Below are 20,936 nucleotides of genomic sequence, written 5' to 3' on the forward strand. Positions count from 1 at the left end.
CGTCACTGCACCTACTCGAGCTACCCGTATTGTACTGCGCTTGCGCCCCGCTCTCCTGTGATCTGGATAGGGAACGCTCATCATCGCAGGGAATCCTGGGTAAAAAGATCTCCAATTGCATATGTGCCTGTTGTCTAGATTAGTGTGGTGCTGGAAAAGCACAGCAGGTCAGGAAGCATCCGAGGAGCAGGAAAATCGATGTTTCGGGAAAAATCCCTTCATCCTGTAATCTACATTCTGAACTCCAGCATCTGCAGTCCTCACTTTTGCCGTGTGTCCTTTGTGTAAACTGTAATTTGGGCTACTGCTTGTTGCTATTAATAGCATTAGGACGCAATTGTAGTGAGTGTTACAGACAGTGAGTGCAAAAGTTTGAAAGATACTGCAGGAAGTGAGAGTGCACATTGCGGAGGCACTAACCATAATGTTTTATAATTTTGTAGATGCGGAGGTGGTGTCAGAGGACTCTTGCTTTCATTGCTCACTCCTTTTGAATGTGGGAGTTGGGAGGTCGTGTTGACATTGGGCGGGATGTTGGAAGAGTCTCTTCTGGAGTGCTGTGTTGTTCTGGATACCCTGTCAAAGGAAGGATATTCAGAGGAGATTTCTTGGGATGTTGCTGGGTGTGGAGGGTATGAGTTGTCGAAGGACGTTGGGTGGTCTTTTGAGTTTTGTGACATTTTTATCTCCTTATTGTTTTATTCTCACTTGAGATGACATTGTAGAGATTTGTAGAGTCATGAAGGGTATGGATGGGGGATTTTGGAACTGAGGACATATTTTTAGAATGAAGAGAGAGATTTGCGGAGGACATCAGGGTGGCATGGAATGGAATTCCTGAGGAGGTGTTGGATGCGGGTGCAATTGCAATGTTTGGAGGACACTTGGATGGGTACATGAGTGAGAGGGGCTTGGACAGATGTAGGCCAAGAGTGGGAGGCTGGGACCAGCTTGGTTTGGGATCTGTTTGACATAAGCTGGTCAGACCAAGGGCTCCAATGTTTCTATGAATAATGACTGTACGACTCCCAAATGGCAGACATTACACACTTGTTCAGATAAGGCCATAAAAATAATAGCAGCAATGACAGATTAACCAGAGTTTTCTGTTTAACTTTGGTTATGGAGAAGCGTTTAGAAACACTATTCCAGGTCTTAATTAAGAGAAGTGTAAATATGGATGAATAGCAGAAAGCCGTCTTAGATTTCTTAATGGGAGATCATGTGCCATAACTTATTGGCGATTTTGCAAAGTTACCAGAGAGGGTAGTTGAGATTGTATGGATTTCTAATAGACACTTCATACAGTGCCAAGAACATACTTGTGAGAAAACCTACAGCTCATGGACTTAAAGGGTTTGGAGCAATTTGCAGCTCAGTTGCCTAAGTGAGAAGAAACAAAAGTATCATGTTAATGAGTAGGTCCAAAGATATTAAGCATTCTTCAGGCTGGAGGAAGATTTATAGAGGATTTCTCAATGAGTTAGTGTTTGTTTTTCCTGATAAGCAAACCAGTCAGTTAGAATCATACAGTATGGAACAGACTCTTCAGTCCAACCAGTTCATGACAACCATAATCCTAAACTAAACTAGTCCCACCCGCCTGTTTTGTAAGGAGAGGCTGGATAGGCTGCAACTTTTCTCATGGACCATAGGAGATTGAGAGGTGACCTAATAGAAGCTTATAAAATCTTGAGGTGTATAGATAAGGTGAGTGGCAGGTATAGTTTCCCTAGGGTGGCATTTTGAGAATAGGGAGCATATTAATAAGATGAAATAAGAAAGATTTTAAAAAGACACAAGGGGCAATATGTTTACACAAAGTGGCTCATGTGGAATAAACTTTGAGAGCAAGTGGTAGATTTGGGTACAGTTACAACATTTAAAAGATATTTTGACAAATATGTGAATAAGAAGTGTTTGGAGGGATCTGGGCCAAGTGCAGGCATGTGAAACTAGTTTAGTTTAGGATTATGGTTGTCATGGACTGGTTGGACTGAAGAGTCTGTTTCCATACTGTATGATTCTGAGTGATCGATTTGCTTATCTATATCAAATGATTGACTCACTTCATTGCATAGCCCTCCAGTGTAGGTGTCATACAAGTTTTCTTCCTGACAATATTGTGACATCCTCCAGCTTGGAATTCTGATTTCCTGTAATAGGATGAAACACCTATTCAATGCTTTAATCAACATTGCATTTTAAAATGAGAAATGACTACTCATTAGATCATTCATGCAGCATCCTAGGAGCAGGAAAATCGACATTTTGGGCAAAAGCCCTTTATTCAGTCCTGATGAAGGGCTTTTGCCTGAAACCTTGATTTTCCTGCTCCTCAGATGCTGCCTGACCTGCTGTGCTTTTCCAGCACCACTTTAATCTAGATTCTGATTTCCAGTATCTGCAGTCCCTACTTTTGCCTATTAGATCAGTCATGTTCTGTTCAGAGAACTTTACTCAGTTTTGAGTTTGTAATGCTACCAGAGCTTAATTTGATGCCAAGTGGTATTTATGCCATGGGAAATCCACAGGAAGCAAGTAGAAGATGAAGGAAAAGTCGAGTTGATGTTAATGATCCATACTTTAATCATTCCCTGGATCTCCCCTCTTCCGCTTCCATTCTCATTTAATGATCCTAATATATCTTTGCCTGACAGATTTACTTATAGAGTCATAGAGATGTACAGCATGAAAACAGACTCGTTGGTCCAAACCATCTATGCCGACCAGATATCCCAACCCAATCTAGTCTCACCTGCCAGCACTCGGCCCATATCCCTCCAAACCCTTCCTATTCATATACCCATCCAAATGCCTCCTAAATGTTGCAAATGTACCAGCCACCACCACATCCTCTGGCAGCTCATTCCATACACGTACCACCCTCTGTGTGAAAAAATTGCCCCTTAGGTCTCTTTTATATCTTTCCCCTCTCACCCTAAACCTATGCCCTCTAGTGCTGGACTCCCCGACCCCAGGGAAAAGACTTTGTCTATTTATCCTATCCAAGCCTCTCATAATAACATCCTTGTAAATCTTTTCTGAACCCTTTCAAATTTTGCAACATCTTTACGATAGGAAGGAGACCAGAATTGCACGCAATATTCCAACAGTGGCCTAACCAATGTCCTGTACAGCCGCAACATGACCTCCCAACTCCTGTACTCAATACTCTGACCAATAAAGGAAAGCATACCAAATGCCTTCTTCACTACCCTATCTACCTGCTTCTCCACTTTCAAGGAGCTATGAACCTGCACTCCAAGGTCTCTTTGTTCAGCAACACTCCCTAGGACCTTACCATTAAGTGTATAAGTCCTGCTAAGATTTGTTTTCCCAAAATGCAGCACCTCACATTTATCTGAATTAAACTCCACCTGCCATTTCTCTACTTGTGTTGGTTTAGTGTTACTGTTGTTTTAGTTGATGCTTGTGTGGAAGAAATAGATATTGATAAAGTGACAAGAATGATGGATGACCATTAATGAGGGAACCTGAGACCACCTCCCTATCCTACACCCAACAAACATGACTGATGCCCCTCCCCAGACCAGACAAACATCCATGAGAGGCCTGAACCCAGCACACAACACTGAATCTGACAACTAAGACAAGGGCATGTTGGTGAGGGAAGATTGATCACTATTAAGGTGTAGTGCCTAAGTGGGCATTCACACTGACCAATGAAATGCCAGCAGTGTACAATGAATAATCACACACAGGCTTCAGACTTTTGAACCTCATGGAATACACCATCTACTTCCATGATAAGGGAACATAGAGGAGAGCTCAAATGTCTTCTATTTTTCCAAATTCTTTTGTAAAGTGACTCTGAAATATTTTTTATCCTCCATAGCTACTAGTCCCAACACTTAATTGGATACCTGAGATTGGCTTGAATTTAATGGGGAGAAAGTGAGGTCTGCAGATGCTGGAGATCAAAGTTGAAACTTTATTGCTGGAACAGCACAGCAGGTCAGGCAGCATCCAGGGAACAGGAGATTCGACGTTTCGGGCACAGGCCCTTCTTCAGGAATGAGCAGAGAGTGTTCAGCAGGAGAAGATAAAAGGTAGGGAGGAGGGACTTGGAGGAGGGGAGTTGGAAATGTGATAGGTGGAAAGAGGTCAAGGTGAGGGTGATAGGTCGGAGTAGGGTGGAGGCGGAGAGGTCAAGAAGAAGACTGCAGGTCAGGAAGGCGGTGCCGGGCTGGAAGGATCCGGCTGAGACAAGGTGGGGGGAGGGGGGATGAAGAAACTGGTGAAGTCCAAGTTCATCCCCTGCGGTTGGAGGGTTCCCAGTCGGAAGATAAGACGCTCCTCCTCCGACCGTTGGGTTGTTGTGGTTTGGCGGTGGATGAGTCCAATGACCTGCATATCCTCGGTGGAGTGGGAGGGGGAGTTGAAATGCTGTGCCACAGGTTGGTTGGGTTGGTTCGTCCGGGTGGCCCAGAGGTGCTCTCTGAATCGCTCCGCAAGTAGGCGGCCTGTCTCCCCAATATAGAGGAGGCCACACCCAACCAACCCAACCCAACCCAACCCAACCCAACCCAACCCAACCAACCCAACCAACCTGTGGCACAGCATTTCAACTCCCCCTCCCACTCCACCGAGGATATGCAGGTCATTGGACTCATCCACCGCCAAACCACAACAACCCGACGGTCGGAGGAGGAACGTCTTATCTTCCGACTGGGAACCCTCCAACCGCAGGGGATGAACTTGGACTTCACCAGTTTCTTCATCCCCCCTCCCCCCACCTTGTCTCAGCCGGATCCTTCCAGCCCGGCACCGCCTTCCTGACCTGCAGTCTTCTTCTTGACCTCTCCGCCTCCACCCTACTCCGACCTATCACCCTCACCTTGACCTCTTTCCACCTATCACATTTCCAACTCCCCTCCTCCAAGTCCCTCCTCCCTACCTTTTATCTTCTCCTGCTGAACACTCTCTGCTCATTCCTGAAGAAGGGCCTGTGCCCGAAACGTCGAATCTCCTGTTCCCTGGATGCTGCCTGACCTGCTGTGCTGTTCCAGCAATAAAGTTTCAACTTTGAATTTAATGGGTCCCACCAGATGTGGGAGCATTATGCCAAAATCTTCTTCAGTGACTGCTCCCTACTGCAGACACCTGTGCTCTGCGATCCAGCATAGATCCTCAAGCTGGGATTTGGAACATACACAATAGCAACCACTGCTCTAGATAGAGTTGCTGGCAAGGAGAACTGCCACCCTCTGTCTGGCAGCTGATGAAAGCAGTTTTCACACCTGAGTGTCTGATTACAGGGAAGGCCCAAGTTGGCCAAAAAGCATTTATATCAAATTAGGCCTTCTTATGGAAGTGGTGAGGGATTCATATCAGTGTTGAGGGGATCTGTTGATAGAATTAAATCGATCCATTATATTCTTGAATTCATAGAATCCCTAAAGTGTGCAAGCAGGCCATTTAGCCATTGAGTTCACAACGATCATCTAAATTGCATCCCACCCAGACCCAAACTCACACCTTTTCTCTGCAACCTTGCATTTTCCCATGGCTAATCCACCTAACCCACATGTCTTTGGACTGTGGGAGGCAACTGGAGCACCTGGAGGAAACCCACACTGTAACATAGAGAACATGCAAACACCACACCAACAGTTGCCCAAGGCTGGAATCGAGCTCTGGTCCCAGTCACTGTCTGGCAGCAGTGCTTACCACTGAGTCAACATACTGCTCTCTAACAACTAATTGCTGCTGAAAATTGTTGATTGTCACTATAGTGTCCAGTTGGTGTGTGGGATTGTAGATGTAGAGAGGTCCTGTATTTTGATATGATAAAATTGGAGAATAAATTTCAAATTTGACATAATTTGATAGGCTGTGCAATTATGATGAAGTATATTTCATCTCAGTATTAAATATCTGTTCATTGCAATTATGAAACCTGATGGGGAATTTGGATTTTTCTGATATTTCTGCCTTTTCTTATTTTATTTTCCGTTTAGCAATAAATTGTGGACATCCTGGCTCAGTTATGAATGGATATTATAAAGCATCACAATGGACAGTTGGAAGTATTGTTACCTTTTATTGTGACATTGGGTGAGTCTTCAGCATATAACTCACTTAGAATCATAGAGACATGCAGCATGAAAACAGACACTTCGGTCCAACTTGTCCATGTGGACCATATATCCAAACCTAATCTAGTCCCATTTGCCAGCACTTGGTCCATGTCCCTCTAAGGAGGAGAAAGTGAGGACTGCAGGTGCTGGAGATCAGAGCTGAAAATGTGTTGCTGGAAAAGCGCAGCAGGTCAGGCAGCATCCAAGGAACAGGAGAATCGATGTTTCGGGCATAAGCCTGAAGAAGGGCTTATGCTCGAAACGTCAATTCTCCTGTTCCTTGGATGCTGCCTGCCCTGCTGCGCTTTTCCAGCAACACATTTTCAGCCCATGTCCCCCTAAACCCTTCCTATTCATATACCCATCCAGATGCCTTTTAAATGTTATAATTGTAGCAGCCTCCACCATTTTGTTATGACATGAAGGTAAACCCCTCTACATTCCACCACTTTGTTACAATATGAAGGTGAACCCCTCTATTAAATAAACCAAACACCACCTCACCTCCTAATCTGTTAAAAATGGGTGACAGAGAACTCCCAAATTCTACTATTTAAAGAAAATAGCATCAATTTATTTTTTAACTCTAAAAGTGAACATTAAACAACAACTATTCACAACTGTAAGCCTCCGTTTCTCTTAACTGCTTATTACCTACCTGCAACTCCATAACAATATGCTGTTCTAATAAGACACTTATTAAAATTACATCAACTTAATTTCAAAACCCCACAGCCACTGTTGTCTTCTGTGACTTCACTCTTCCAGCTGCTGAATTCCTTGAGTCATCTTCTTTCTTTTTACTGTGAGTGTGTTTCATATGAAAAGGTACCATTTGATAGAGAGTGTTTCCTAATTTCTTGAACTATCTTGATGGCATTTACTCTCTCTCCAATTTTCAAAATATCCGCACTTTTATATTCCCAACATCGGATCACCTCATTGGTTCGAAGTTCGCAAAACAATAACTTCAAACTTGATTGGGTTTTAGTATCCTGGAACATAACTTAAACTGGTTAAATTTGAATTGTTGTCAAAACAGCAACCAAAATTCAGGTATCCATTTCACAGCCAAATATCGCATATTTTCAATTTTCCAGTACAGTCTCGGACTGCCATCTAGTCATATACACAGGTGCTTGTAATCTCTCAGTTAATAACAGCATTCACTCTCTCTTAAAGGTGCAGTACATGCCTTAAACTTCATAGAAACTTCCTCTGGCAGCTCATTCCATACATTCACCACCATCTGCATGAAAACATTGCCCCTTAGGACCTTTTTTAAATTTTTCCCTCTCACCCTAAACCTATGCTTTCTAGTTTTCAACTCCACTCCCACCACCACTCCAGGGAAAAGACCTTGTCTATTTAACCTATCCATAGCTCTTATGATTTATAATCTCAGCCTTCAATGCTCCAGGGAAAAGGCAGTGTTGGATGATCAACCATCAAGTTAAACAAAACCATTGGTAATGATCAACGTGTGGAATGTTAGTGTTGGAATAGGAATATTAATGCAAAATAGCACTGTTAAATATCTTATTAGTAGGAAGATCTGCAATACAAATCAGTTGTCCTTTGGTGCTGTTTCTACAAAATGTTAAACTTCTTTTTGAAGTCAGCATGATGGTAAATTCTATGTGCTAATATTTTGAATGTGTATTGTACTTTTATGGGGTGCTTTTGAAACTGAAGTGTAAGGGCATTTGATTCCTATTTCATTGTTCTGCTAGCCGAGTGCAGTGTTTGATTTATTTTGCTTTATTGATAGATGAATAGATTTTTCCTTTCTGAAACTCAGACCCCTACATGTTCTCTCCAGTGGCACATTTTTTCAATTAATTTTCATGTCTGATGATAGATGGCTTACCATTCCTTTTATAGATACAAAGTTACTGGCAGAGATTATCGACAATGTACAGCTGAGGGTTGGGATGGTGAAGTTCCATCCTGTGAACGTAAGTTATATTCCGTATTTTGTAAAGTCACTGCGTTGCATGTCTGAAAAGAAATGGTTGAGTCACTTACAGTGAATCATCATGGCTCATGGTCAAATTTTCTTCATTTATACTAGTTTGACATCGTCTAGCTTGGAATTCTTTCTTTTAATAGGTGATAAAGTTATTCTTTGCTTTTTGATTCACATTGCCTATCGAAAGAACATTGCAGGTGTGCTGAGAAATGACTAATCATCAAATCATTCTTACTTTATCGAGAAAAATAATTTTTTCTGCCTGAGTGTCATGATAGTTTGGAACAACATGCTGAGTTTCTGTGGTGATGGAAATTTTAAGAGATGCTCATTTTAGTTGCAGTTTAGTATTAGCAATTTTGGCCCAAGGAAATTAAAGAGATCAGAAATTATGCAGTCCCTGCTAATTATTCATGTAGGGTAGGGATCTGAATTGTCACTCAGATCCCTACCCTACATGAATAATCTGTTGTCAGCCAGATTTGAAGATTGCTGGGGTTTTCCATCAAGTGAGTCTGTGGATTGTTGTTGGCTGTGTCTGGAGAAAGGGGAGAGTACTATTAACTTGTCTCAGAGATTCTCAATGGTGGGTTTGAAGGACTTCATTGGTCTGGTCTGGGGAGTCGTGTCTTCTGTGGGGTGATGGGGTCAAAGCAGAAGACTGTAGGGTTGTGAGTTGAAGCACTTGAGAGCAATTATCCCTGAGCCCATCAGAAGTTAGCTGTGCCTCAGGGTTGAATGGGACATGTGTGTCTCTCCCTTGACTCTTGAAGACAGCATAGCCAACACTGTAGCCTTGTCGTAGTGTTCCCTCATTGTCAGTTACTCAGTGCCCGATCATGGCTCACAGTGTAAGGAAGGGAGGGGTGATTGAAAACCATTTTATTGCCCTTCCTTATGACTCACTGCACACAATTCTCTGGTACCTGACACCACACATCCCCTAACCTAACTCCCATTCGCATCACTGATATCCTAGAATTCAGTTGAGATCCTTTTGCTGTATCCCTGGATCATGAATGAGAGCAGCCACCAGTCATAGTGACACTTCCAGCAATGGAATGCCGTTTATCACTGGCTCACAAAGGTGGATACATTATATGTACATTGTTGAATTACTGCTGGAGATTGCTGCAGGTATATTCATAGTGCTTTTGCAGGCAGACAGCAGCATGTAATTCTGAGTTTTATAGATCAAGAAAATGTCTTGATTTTATGTTGCTACGTCTCTGAAATCTGAATTCCAAATTTGAGATATCCTGGCATTGTTGACAGTTTCATTGCTATTCATGTTTGTGTGAAATATTTCAGTAAAAAATGTTGTTGTAGAGTTTGGAGTTTTGTTTCTAGCTTTTCTCATTGTATTTCCTGTGCAGCAATAACCTGTGGTAACCCTGGGGAGATTCTGAATGGACACTATATGACACCAAATGAAACAGTTGGAAATAAAGTGTTTTTCTATTGCGACTTTGGGTGAGTATTCAGTCAAAAATCACTGGGAAAATTTTAGTAAAAGTCTATTATTTGAATGTTTTGATTATGGCAAATTCATTCTGCCATCTCTTGTGCATGATATTTCTGATGACGGCTGAGCATGTGAGCAGTGATTGCATCTTCGAGTTTGGTGTTGAACTGAGAATATTAAAATAATTGCTGTACCGAATAAAATTAATGATGTTAGATTTAAAATTAGAACATTGATGCACAGTGGAAATGCTGAACGTGTTGACAATCCTTAGACCCATAATCTGAGATCCTTGCCAGACATCCGCAGCTGCTGGTTTCTCAACTGTTTGAATTATACTGTCAATCAGCTCTAATGTGAGCGAGATGCATCAATATTTCTCTGGTGACTGTATGTATATAGAGTCTGATGAGCCCTTTTTATATTTGTAAAAACGTAACTGTATTTGATTCTTTCATTCACCTGCAGACCTAGTCCCATTTTTTTAAAACGTTTTTTGTGTTGGCATATTGACTCAGTGGTTAGCATTTCTGCCTCACAGCACCAGAGACTTGGATTTGATTCCAGTCTCAGATAGCTGTCTGTGTGGAGTTTGCACATTCTCCCCATGCCTGCGTGGGTTTCCTTTCAGTACTCTAGTTACCTCCCACAGTTCAAAGATGTGCAGGCTATGTGGATTAACTATGGGAAATATAGAGTTACAAGGATAGGATGCGGGGGTGTATTCTAAGTGGGATGCTCTTTGGACGGTCAATGTGGACTCGATGGACAATGGCCTACTTTCCACATTACGGATTCTATGACTTACTACTATTTAGAGATTTCTTATCTTTGGAACTTTTAATCTAGTCAGTAAAAGAATATCACCAAATGACCCCCAATTAATGATACAAATGTTTTGTATCTCTTTGTCTAGATACAAGATAGTGGGTAGAGATTATCGACAATGTACAGCTGAAGGTTGGGATGGTGATGTCCCCTCCTGTGAACGTAAGTTATGTTTTGTTGTTTTCTAAAGCAACTGATTTGCAGGTCAGTGTGAAATGATTAACCTGTTTCCAATGAATTATTATGTCCTTTTGATTGGCATCCAAGCTTTGTTCACTTCAATAGTTCAGTATCCTGTATATTGGAATTCTGATTTCTTGGAATGGGAGAAAACATCTATTCAATGTTTTAATCTACATTGCATATTAAAATACATAGTGTATGAAATGAGAAATGACCATTCAGCAAATTAATCCTGCTCCTTCTGAAGACTTTACTCTTTTGCCTTAGTTCAAATGATGGTGTTGGAGCATGGAGCTCTGTTTTGGTGTGCAATGAGAAGTTAGAAGTTGCTAATGTTAGTGGAGTTTAAGCTGACAGGCAGTAGTTGTTTGGACCTTGGGGAATTCAGGGGGAGCAATCCTCCTACGCCATTTTCTTTTTCTTCCATTCTTGTTTAGAAATTCTCCTTGACTTTGCCCCACTGAATTAGTTGCTTTATTGTTAAAGTATAATGTAATCAAAAGAAGTCAACTTTGTTTTACAAAAGCAAAATGTTGTATAACAAATTTATTAGCCTTCATTGAGGTTGTAATGACTGGGGTATATTCTGAACTGCTAGTCAAGGAAGACCATGTGGATTTCCAAAAGTTATTTGTTTGCGTGCCAAATGTAAGATTTGTAAGCAATATAATGATTCACAGAGTTGTTTCTTTGTCAAAAAATTTTTAATAGACTTATCAACTAGTGCCCAGACATTCCAATGGCCAGAATCATTGGAGCGACATACAATGTTGCTGTGAATTAGGAACGTGGAAATCCCAGAGATGGCTGACTATGTGGGATTTGCCCAAAAGAATGCATTCAAGTCAAAGAATTCTGAGATGATTAAAAGTGAGAGGATTCAAACTTGAGTCTAACTCCTGGATAAATATTAATCTAACCCCCGAACACCTGAAGTCCCAAGCTGCACAATTCTCTCCCCAATCCTGACACTCTCAGGACTCCTCATGACCATTCCCTGACCCGACCCGACTTCCAAACCTCAACCAATACTTTTCAGAGGTGGCTTCCTGGAACTAACACCATCCATCTGCTTCATTGCCTTGTCTGACCTCTTCTGCTCCAAACCAGCTGACCCTGACCTCGATTCAAAAACCCTCTTCCTACCAATCTGAGACTGCCTACTCCGCACCTGACAAACACAACCTTTTGCTGATGCCCCTCACTAGACCAGATAAACATCCAGCTCTGTGATCCAGCATAGATCCTCAGGCTGGGCACTGGAGCATTCATAGGTGCAGCCACTACTCCTGGTAGAGTTGCTGGCAGTGGAGAACTGTCACCCTCTCTCTGGCAGCTTGTGGGGAGGGCATTTTCCACGCCTGAGACTTTGGTTACATTGATGGCCCAAGTTGGCCAAAGGGCACTTATATCAAATTGGGCCTTCTTCATGGAAGTGATGAGGGATCCACACCGGTTCATCAACTGATTTTGAGTGCTCTGTTGACAGAATGAAGTCAGTCCTTATGTTCTTGAGTTGCTGTTGAGGATTGTTAGTTGGTCAATATAGTGCCCAGATGGTGTGAGGGATTGTAGATTTAGCAAAAGTCCCATTTTTATAATACCATAAAACTGGACAATAAATTCCAAATTTAAGATAACTTGATAATCTGAGCAGTTGAGTAATAGTATATTTCATCTTCATGTTAACAAACTGTGGAAAAAAAACTGATCGGGAATTTGGATTTTTCTGATGTTTATGCCTGTTCTCAATTTGTTTTCTGTTTAGCAATAAGCTGTGGAAACCCTGGTTCAATTCTGCATGGATATTATAAAGCATCAAAATGGACAGTTGGAAGTAATGCTACTTTTTATTGTGACATTGGGTGAGTCTTCAGGGTATAACTCACTAAATGATTTTAGTGAAGCACTGTACAGTAGTAAAGTTGGAACTAAGACAGTGTTGGATGATCTCACATTCATTACATTTCTCATGGAAGCTCTTCACCTTAACTCTGAGTGAGGCTTCCATTCTAAGGTACAACCATCAAGTTAATCAAAGCTATTGGTAATGATAAAGGTGGGGAATGTTAATTTTGGAAGAAGAATTTTGATGCAAAAATAGAACTTTTAAATGTATTATTGGTAAGAAGATTCATAGACTCAGACAGAAACCAAATGTTCCTTATTGCTTTCCTACAAAATGTTTCACTTATATTAGATGACAGCCCAACAGTGAATGAGAATTTAATTAGAATTAGAATTAGGTTGTATTGTCACATGTATGCAAGTACAGGGATACTTGAATACAATGGGAAGTGAACAAGGTTGTCATTTTGGCACCATCTTAGGTACAAAGGTGCCTAGATACAAAATTTTGCATATAAATTAGAAAAATAAAGCAATAGAGTTAAATGTTCAGCATTGCAGTCCTTCTGGAGCAGAGCAAGAGAGAAAAAAAAAATGAATGGAGCAGACAGGTCCACTCTGGGCTTCACTGTGCTGGGCGGCACCTCCAGGTCAGGTGCTGGGCTTGAAGAAGCCATTTAGTATGGTTTCCTTTATTGGTCAGAGCATTGAGTATAGGAGTTGGGAGGTCATGTTGCTGTTGTACAGCACATTAGTTAGGCCACTTTTGGAATATTGCGTGCAGTTCTGGTCTCCTTCCCATTAAAAGGATGTTCTGAAACTTGAAAGGGTTCAGAAAAAATCTGAAGAAGGGCTTATGCCCGAAACGTCGATTCTACTGTTCCTTGGATGCTGCCTGACCTGCTGCGCTTTTCCAGCAACACATTTTCAGCTCTGATCTCCAGCATCTGCAGTCCTCACTTTCTCCTCAGAAAAAATCTACAAGGATGTTGCCAGGTTTGGAGGATTTGAGCTATAGGGAGAGGCTGAATAGGCTGAGGCTGTTTTCCCTGAAGCATCGGAGGCTGAAGGGTGACCTTTATAGAGGTTTATAAAAACATGAAGGACATGGATAGGATAAATAGACAAAGTCTTTTCCCTAGGGTAAGCAAGTCCAGAACTAGAGGGCATAGGTTCAGGGTGAGACGGGAAAGATAAGGGGCAATGTTTTCATGCAGAGAGTGGTACAAGTATGGAATGAGCTGCCAGAGGAAATGGTGAAGGCTGATACAATTGCAACCTTTAAAGGGCATCTAGATAGGTATATGAATAGGAAGGGTTTAGTGGGATATGGGCCAAGTGCTAGCAAATGAGACTAGATTAGGTTAAGATATCTGGTCAGCATGGACGAGTTGGACTGAAGGGTCTGTTTTCGTACTGTACATCTCTATGACTTTATGACCTCCAGTCTGAAAGCTTGTGCTGGCCTTCACCTTAGTTCTAGGAGTCCCTCGGGTCCGTGGTGGTCCTCACATCAAGTCTCAGTTGTGCCAATGTTTTGTATGTGCACTGTACGTCTGAGGTGTTTTTAAAACAGAAACCCAACTACATTTGATTCATATTTTATTGTTCTGTTAACCTAGTGCAATGTTTAAGTTATTTTTGTTTGTTAATTGTTGAGCAGATATTTCGTTAATGAGCCGCTGAACTCCCAACATATACTGCCCAGTTACACATTTTTCCATTAATCTTTGTGTCTGATGATCATGGTTTACCATTTGTTTCTAGATACAAAATTAGTGGTAGAGATTATCGACAGTGTACAGCTGATGGTTGGGATGGTGAGGTTCCATCCTGTGAACGTAAGTTATATTTTTCTATTTTGTAAAGTCACTGAGGTGTATGCACCCTCCCCCCACCAAAATGATTAAGTCAGGTCCAACGAGTCATCATGGCTCATGCCCAAATTTTCTTCATTATACTAGATTGACATCCTTCAGCTTGGAATGCTTTCTTTGAATCATAACAAAAATATATTCATTGCTTTTTGATTCACATTGCATATGAAAAGAACATTGCAGGCACACTGAGGAATGACCAATTATCAAATCATTCATTTTCTGCCAGAAGAATATATTTTTCTACCTGAGTACCATGTTCATTTGGAGTTAGGAATTCAGTTTCAATGGGTGATAGAAAGTTTAAGTGATGCTCATTTTAGGTGCATTTTGAAATTAATCATTTTGGCCCATGGAAGTTGAAGGTACAGAAAATGATCCAAGCATGCTAATTATCCCTGTTTACTACATTGTACAGAGGGTAGGGGTCTGAATTGTCACTGCCTTATCTGGTGTCAGCCAGATTTGAGGGTTGCTGTAAGCATATCTGTGGTTTGCCATCAGGTGAATCTGTGGATTGTTGTCGGTTGTGTAAAAAGAAAGGGGGAGTATTATCATCTGGTGGGGATTGTTGCTGTCAGCCACTCCCATGGATTCCCAATGTTGGGATCAGAGGATTTCATTGGTCTGGCCTGGGCCATAGTGTCTGTGTTGGGTGGTGGGGGGGAAATGCAGATGGCTATAAGGTTGAGTTGAACCGTTTCAGCGCAATTATCCCTGAGTCCATGAGATGTTAGTTGTGCCACTGGGATTGAATGGGATGTGTGTGGCACTCCCTTGACTCTCGAAGGCATTCCAGCAAATACTGCAGCCTTGTCATGATGTTCCCTCATACTCAGGCACTCAGTACCTAGTCACAGGGACCCACATTAAGGAAGGGAGCCCATTGAAAGCCACTTCAAGGCCCTGCCTTGTGACTCACTGCACACAACTCTCTGGTGATTGACTCCACACATGCCCCATCCCAATCCACATTCATATCACTGATGTGCTAGGATTTAGTGGAGATTCTTTTGCTGGGTCCTGGAACATGAATGGCAGCTGTCACCAGTCATCATGTCATTTTAAGCAATGGAATGCTGCTTATCACTGGCTCAAGAAGCAGGATATCAAAAATGTATGATGTTGAATTACTGCTGAAGATTGGTGCAGGTCCATTCATAGTGCTGTTGCAAACAGACATTGGCTAGTTTTTCTGAGGTTTTACAGTTCAAGAAAAAATGTTGATTTTGTATTGCCATATCTCTGAAAGTTGTATTCCAAATTTGAGATACCTGATATTGTTGTCAATTTCATTATGATATTCATGTTTCAGGGAAAAATAATATTTCAGGGAAAAATGCTGTTGTAGAGTTTAGAGTTTTGTTTCTAGCTTTTCTCATTTATATTTTCTGTGCAGCAATAACCTGTGGTAACCCTGGGGAGATTCTGAATGGACATTATAGGATATCAAATGAGACTGTTGGAAATAAAGTATTTTTTTATTGTGACTTTGGGTGAGTATTCAGATGATAAATTACTGAGAAGATTTTGTTGAAATTCTATTATTTTAATGCTACAATTATGCCAAATTCAGACTGATATCTTTTGTGAATGACATTTCTGACAATGACTGAGCATGTGAAATGTGATTGATATCTTCCAGTTTAGAATTGAGAATTTTTTAAATAATTGCTATGCTGATCAAAGTCAGTGGTGTTAGAGCTTACATTGCAGTACTAATGCACAGTTATAAATGCTGAATGTAGTAATGACCCCTAGATCCATAATCGGAGATCAACACCAGACATCAGAGTCAGTTGGTTTCTCAACTGTTTAAATAGTAAAACAGCTGTAAAGTGAGCTAGAGGCATCATGTGCACTGTAATTTATGTTGAGTCTAAGCAGCCCTATTTATTTAGCAAAGACACACTGTATTTAATTCTTTTATTCATCTGCAGACCTAGTCCCATTTTTGAAAAGATGTTTTGAAGTTTATTTTGATTTAGAATGATTTAATTGGCTTTGGACCTTTTAATCTAGTCAGTGAACAAATATCGTCCAAATGACCTCCAGTTTATTGACCCAAGTGGCTTGCTTCTCTTTTTCTAGATTCAAGAGAGTGGGTAGAGATTATCGACAGTGTACAGCTCAGGGTTGGGATGGTGATGTCCCATCCTGTGAACGTAAGTTATGTTTCCTTGTTTTGTGAGGTGACTGATTTGTTGGTCAGTGCAAAATGATTGCCCCGCTCTGGAATTGTTGTGTAGTATTGGTGGTGTGCAAGCTTTCTTCCCTTAAGTAGCTTGGCATCTGTAGCTTGGAAATCTGGTTTCCTGGCATGGGAAAATACATCTATTCAATGCTTTAATCCACATTGCAAATTAAAGTACATGGTGTACGAAATGAGAAATGACCACTCAACAAATTAATCCTGCTCCTTCTTAAGACTTTAATGTTTTGCCCCAGCACAAATGATAGTGTTGGAGCAAGGAGTTTAGTTTTGGTGTGAATTGAGAAGTTGGAAGCTGCTAATGTTAGTGGAGCTCAAGCTGACAGGCAGTGGTCATTGCATCATAGAGCTGTACAGCATGGAATTAGATGCTTCGATCCAAATCGTCCATGCTGACCAGACATCTTAAATTAATCTATTCCATTTGCCAGGATTTGGGCCATATTCCTCAAAGGCCTTCCTAATCATAGACCCATCCAGATGCCTTATAGATGTCATAATTATACCAGCCTCCAGCACTTCCACTGCCAGTTCATTCTATACACGCACCACCCTCCACATGAAAAAATTGTTCCTTAGTTCCCTTTTAAGTCTTTCCCGTCTCAACTTAAATATATGCCCTCTAGTTCTGGACTCCCCTATCCTGGGGAAAACACCTTGGCTATAACTTCGGCAAGGTCACCCCTCAGCCTCCATTGCTCCAGGGAAAATAGCCCCAGTCTATTCAGACTCTCCCTATAGCTCGAACCCTCCAATCTCAGCAACATCTTTGTACATATTTTCTGAACCCTTTCAAGTTTCACAACATCCTTCCTATAGAAGGAAGGGCGGCACGGTGGCACAGTGGTTAGCACAGCTGCCTCACAGCGTCAGAGACCCGGGTTCAATTCCCGCCTCAGGCGACTGACTGTGTGGAGTTTGCACGTTCTCCCCGTGTCTGCGTGGGTTTCCTCCATGTGCTCCGGTTTCCTCCACAGTCCAAAGATGTGCAGGTCAGGTGAATTTGCTATGCTAAATTGCCCGTAGTGTTAGGTAAGGGGTAAATGTAGGGGTATGGGTGGGTTACGCTTCGGCGGGTCAGTGTGGACTTGTTGGGCCGAAGGGCCTGTTTCCACACTGTAATCTAATCTAAATCTAAATAGCAGGGAGACCAGAACTGAACGCAGCATTCCAAATGTGGCTGAACCAAAATCCTATACAGTGACAACATGACCTTCCACCTCCTATACTCAATGCACCGACCAATAAAAGCAAGCATACCAAACGCCTCCTACGTTATCCTGTCTACGTGCGGCTCCACTTTCAGGGAACAATGCACTTGCACTCCAAGATCTTTTTGTTTAGGAACACTCCCTGGACCTTACCATTAAGTATACAAGTCCTGTCGTGATTTTTCTTTGCAAAGTGCAGCACTTCACATTGATCTAAAGTAAACTCCATCTGCCAGTCCTCGGCCCATTGGCCCATCTGATCGCGATTCTATTGTACTCTGAGCTAACCTTCTTGGCTATCCACTAGACTTCCAGTTTTGGTGTCATCTGAAACTTACCAACCACATCTCTTATGTTCACACCCAAATCATTTATATAAATGACGAAAAGCAATGGACTCAGCACCTATCTTTGTAGCACACTGCTGGTCACAGGCCTCCAGTCTGAACAGCAAAATTCCACCACCGCCATCTCTCTTGGACCTTTGAGCCAGTTCTGTATCCAAATGGCAAGTTCTTTCTGTATTCCATGTGAGTCTACTTATAAGGAAACATATTAAAAACCTTACTGAAGATCATATAGGTCACGTCCACTGCTCTGCCCTCATCAATCCTCTTCATTACTTCTTCGAATAACTCACACAAGTTAGTGTGACATGATTTAGCAAGTTCAGAGCGATGTTGACTTTCCCTAATCAGTCCTTGCCTTTCCAAATACATGCAATTCCTGTCCCTCAGGATTCCGGCCAACAACTTGCCCACCACTGATGTCAGGCCACCTATCTACAGTTCCCTGTCTTTTCCTTACCACCTTTCTTAAATAGTAGCATCATGTTAGCCAACCTCCAGTCTTCTGGCATCTCACCTGTGGATATCAATGATGCAAATACTTGTCTGGGCAGTGGGGAATTGAGAAAAAGCAAGTAGAAGCCAAAGACAAAGTGTAATCAATTTTCCCTGTCCATTTTATTTATCTTCCATTCTTGTTTAAATATCAGATTGTGACTTTACCCAACTGAATTAATTGCCTCATGGCTACAAATGAGAAAGTTGCATTAATTTACATTTGAGTCAAAATAACAGATTTACTGAGGGAACATAAGTAAAAATGGTGTAAGATTGGGTCGTTCCCGTGCTGAGGCAAAACAGGTAATACTGTGGAAGTGGAAATAAATGATCTTTTGGATGAACTAGAATCTTAGAAGTTATTTCCTCATTTTTGCATTCCCATACCCTTGAAATAATGGAGACTATTGAATTAACAGTTTTGAATCTATTTTATAATGCTGCAGTAGTTTTCAGTGACTAACGTACATAGACTCATATATATCTCTGCTTCTCAATGTCTCCTTATCTGTCACCATTTAGTTAGTAAGTGAAGATTAATGCTGATCAATACTAGAGCTATTGAAGCAAAGGGACCCATTGTTTTGAGGAAATGTGGACTCAGCAGAAGTCATCCAATTGTGTTCTAACTTTGAAAATAAATGTTCCAAATTAGAGTAGCTTGCATTGTGGACAGGTTTTGTTGCAGCTACTCATCTTCATGCTTAGTATCTGTGAGTTGAAATGAAAGAAGCTGTTGGAGTGTTTGGAGGTTTAGTACATTCCAATCTTTTCTCATTTTATTTTGTGTACAGCAATAACCTGTGGTAGCCCTGGTGAGATATTGAATGGATATTATAATGCGCCAAATAAGACAGTTGGAAGCAAAGTTATTTTTTATTGTGACATTGGGTGAGTATTGAGTATACAAATCATTGATGGAGTATATTATTTCAATGATGTAATGAAGACCATTTATATGTCTGTCATCTCTTGTTCTTCACATTTATGATCATATCTGTTCATGTTATCACAGAATAAGCCTGATTCTTTCATTGTTTGATTGACTTCAATTGACTTCAAAAGAAATTTAAAATACGATATGACTTGGCAAAACTTTAATGCTAAAGTTTAATTTGGTAAAATGTTTGCCTTTCGACTGCTTGATTTTTTGAAACACATTATTAGTATTTTAATAGATTTTTCTTCTTTGAACCTTGGAATTCATGCCTGGTCAGTATACTGTAATACTTTGCTAATTATCCTGATGATGTTTGACAATGGGTGATTTTATTTTTACTAGATTCACAATGCTGGGTAACAATCATCGGAAATGTACAACTGAGGGTTGGGATGGTGAAGTTCCATCCTGTGAACGTAAGTTCTACTACATTCTTTAGTAAAGTGACAAACTGATATCTCTGTAAAATAATCAAGCCACTCTCAATACACTGCTGGGGCTTTGATTCAATTCCATGTTTTCTTCCTTGTATTTGTCCATCGTGGAGTTCTATCATTATGGAATAGGAAGGCACAGCTGATAAATGATTTTATTAAACAGTGCATGTTAAGAGAACTGAAGTGTGATTTGAGAAATGGTCATTAGCCAAACCAGTTTGTTTTGCTAAGGAATATACTTGCCTGCCCTCATGAAAAATTAATGTTGAAGCATAGAGTTGGATTTTGATGTGGGTTTCGTTGTTTAGGAGGTCTTTACAGTAACTGCAAAGCACATAATTGGAAATTCAAGAAGTGAAAATGACATTTAATGGAAAAGTGCAGACAATATTAATGGTGTATAATGAAATTAGATTCATACTCCATTATCTTCATTTTCCATTTCCAACTTATGGTGCAACAAGAATAGTATCTGCATCTTTTGGAATTAGTTGTATTAGTGCTGCACATGCTTCCATTCTGTTACAATGGGTTCTTAGATTGCTATTAAGTCCAATGTGTGATTTTCAAATTCTGCTACATTTGAAGCAGGCAGTGTTTGAATGGTCAGGTAAATGAGTTATTGGGGAGTTGAGTACTTTCACAGAGATCTCAACATTCCCACTGTTGTTTCTGTTTCTATGTTCAATGTTTCTTCGAATGAATCTTCCCCATTTGTTGAGTCACAAGTGATATGAAGGTGTGGGTGTATGATACCTTTAAGAGAGTAAAAACTAGCAGTGACAGCACCAAGTGTTCTCAATAAGACACAATATAACATGTGCTCCAGCTGCTGGGGTAGCTGGTTGCCGAGAAATGACAAAACATATTCGAATTAGGCCAATCAGTTCAAATTATACCCCGAAAAATACCAAATTCCAATAAAGTTTGAATTCAGTATATTGACAATCTTAAATGCCAATGCCAGAATCTGATGCTTTAGGGTATAAGATGGGGAAAATTGAACAGTTGGGA

The 20,936-nt window shown here is 41.0% G+C and overlaps 1 protein-coding gene across 3 annotated transcripts in view; it reads left to right on the forward strand.

Annotated features, from left to right (window-relative positions):
• Positions 1 to 20,936, forward strand: part of LOC122563171 (sushi, von Willebrand factor type A, EGF and pentraxin domain-containing protein 1-like) — a 188,304-nt gene that overhangs the window by 128,515 nt on the left and 38,853 nt on the right. For all 3 annotated transcript variants that reach the window (XM_087973561.1, XM_087973560.1, XM_087973562.1), the window contains 10 exons: positions 5,985 to 6,081; positions 7,989 to 8,062; positions 9,453 to 9,549; positions 10,458 to 10,531; positions 12,321 to 12,417; positions 14,168 to 14,241; positions 15,677 to 15,773; positions 16,369 to 16,442; positions 19,340 to 19,436; positions 19,828 to 19,901. In XM_087973561.1, coding sequence (XP_087829687.1) covers positions 5,985 to 6,081; positions 7,989 to 8,062; positions 9,453 to 9,549; positions 10,458 to 10,531; positions 12,321 to 12,417; positions 14,168 to 14,241; positions 15,677 to 15,773; positions 16,369 to 16,442; positions 19,340 to 19,436; positions 19,828 to 19,901 — 855 coding nt within the window. The remainder of the gene's footprint in view (positions 1 to 5,984; positions 6,082 to 7,988; positions 8,063 to 9,452; positions 9,550 to 10,457; positions 10,532 to 12,320; positions 12,418 to 14,167; positions 14,242 to 15,676; positions 15,774 to 16,368; positions 16,443 to 19,339; positions 19,437 to 19,827; positions 19,902 to 20,936) is intronic.

This window comes from Chiloscyllium plagiosum, unplaced genomic scaffold, assembly GCF_037043375.1.
Source record: "Chiloscyllium plagiosum isolate Xiang-an unplaced genomic scaffold, Cpla_swu_hap1 HiC_scaffold_26, whole genome shotgun sequence".
Classification (NCBI taxonomy): Eukaryota; Metazoa; Chordata; class Chondrichthyes; order Orectolobiformes; family Hemiscylliidae; genus Chiloscyllium; species Chiloscyllium plagiosum.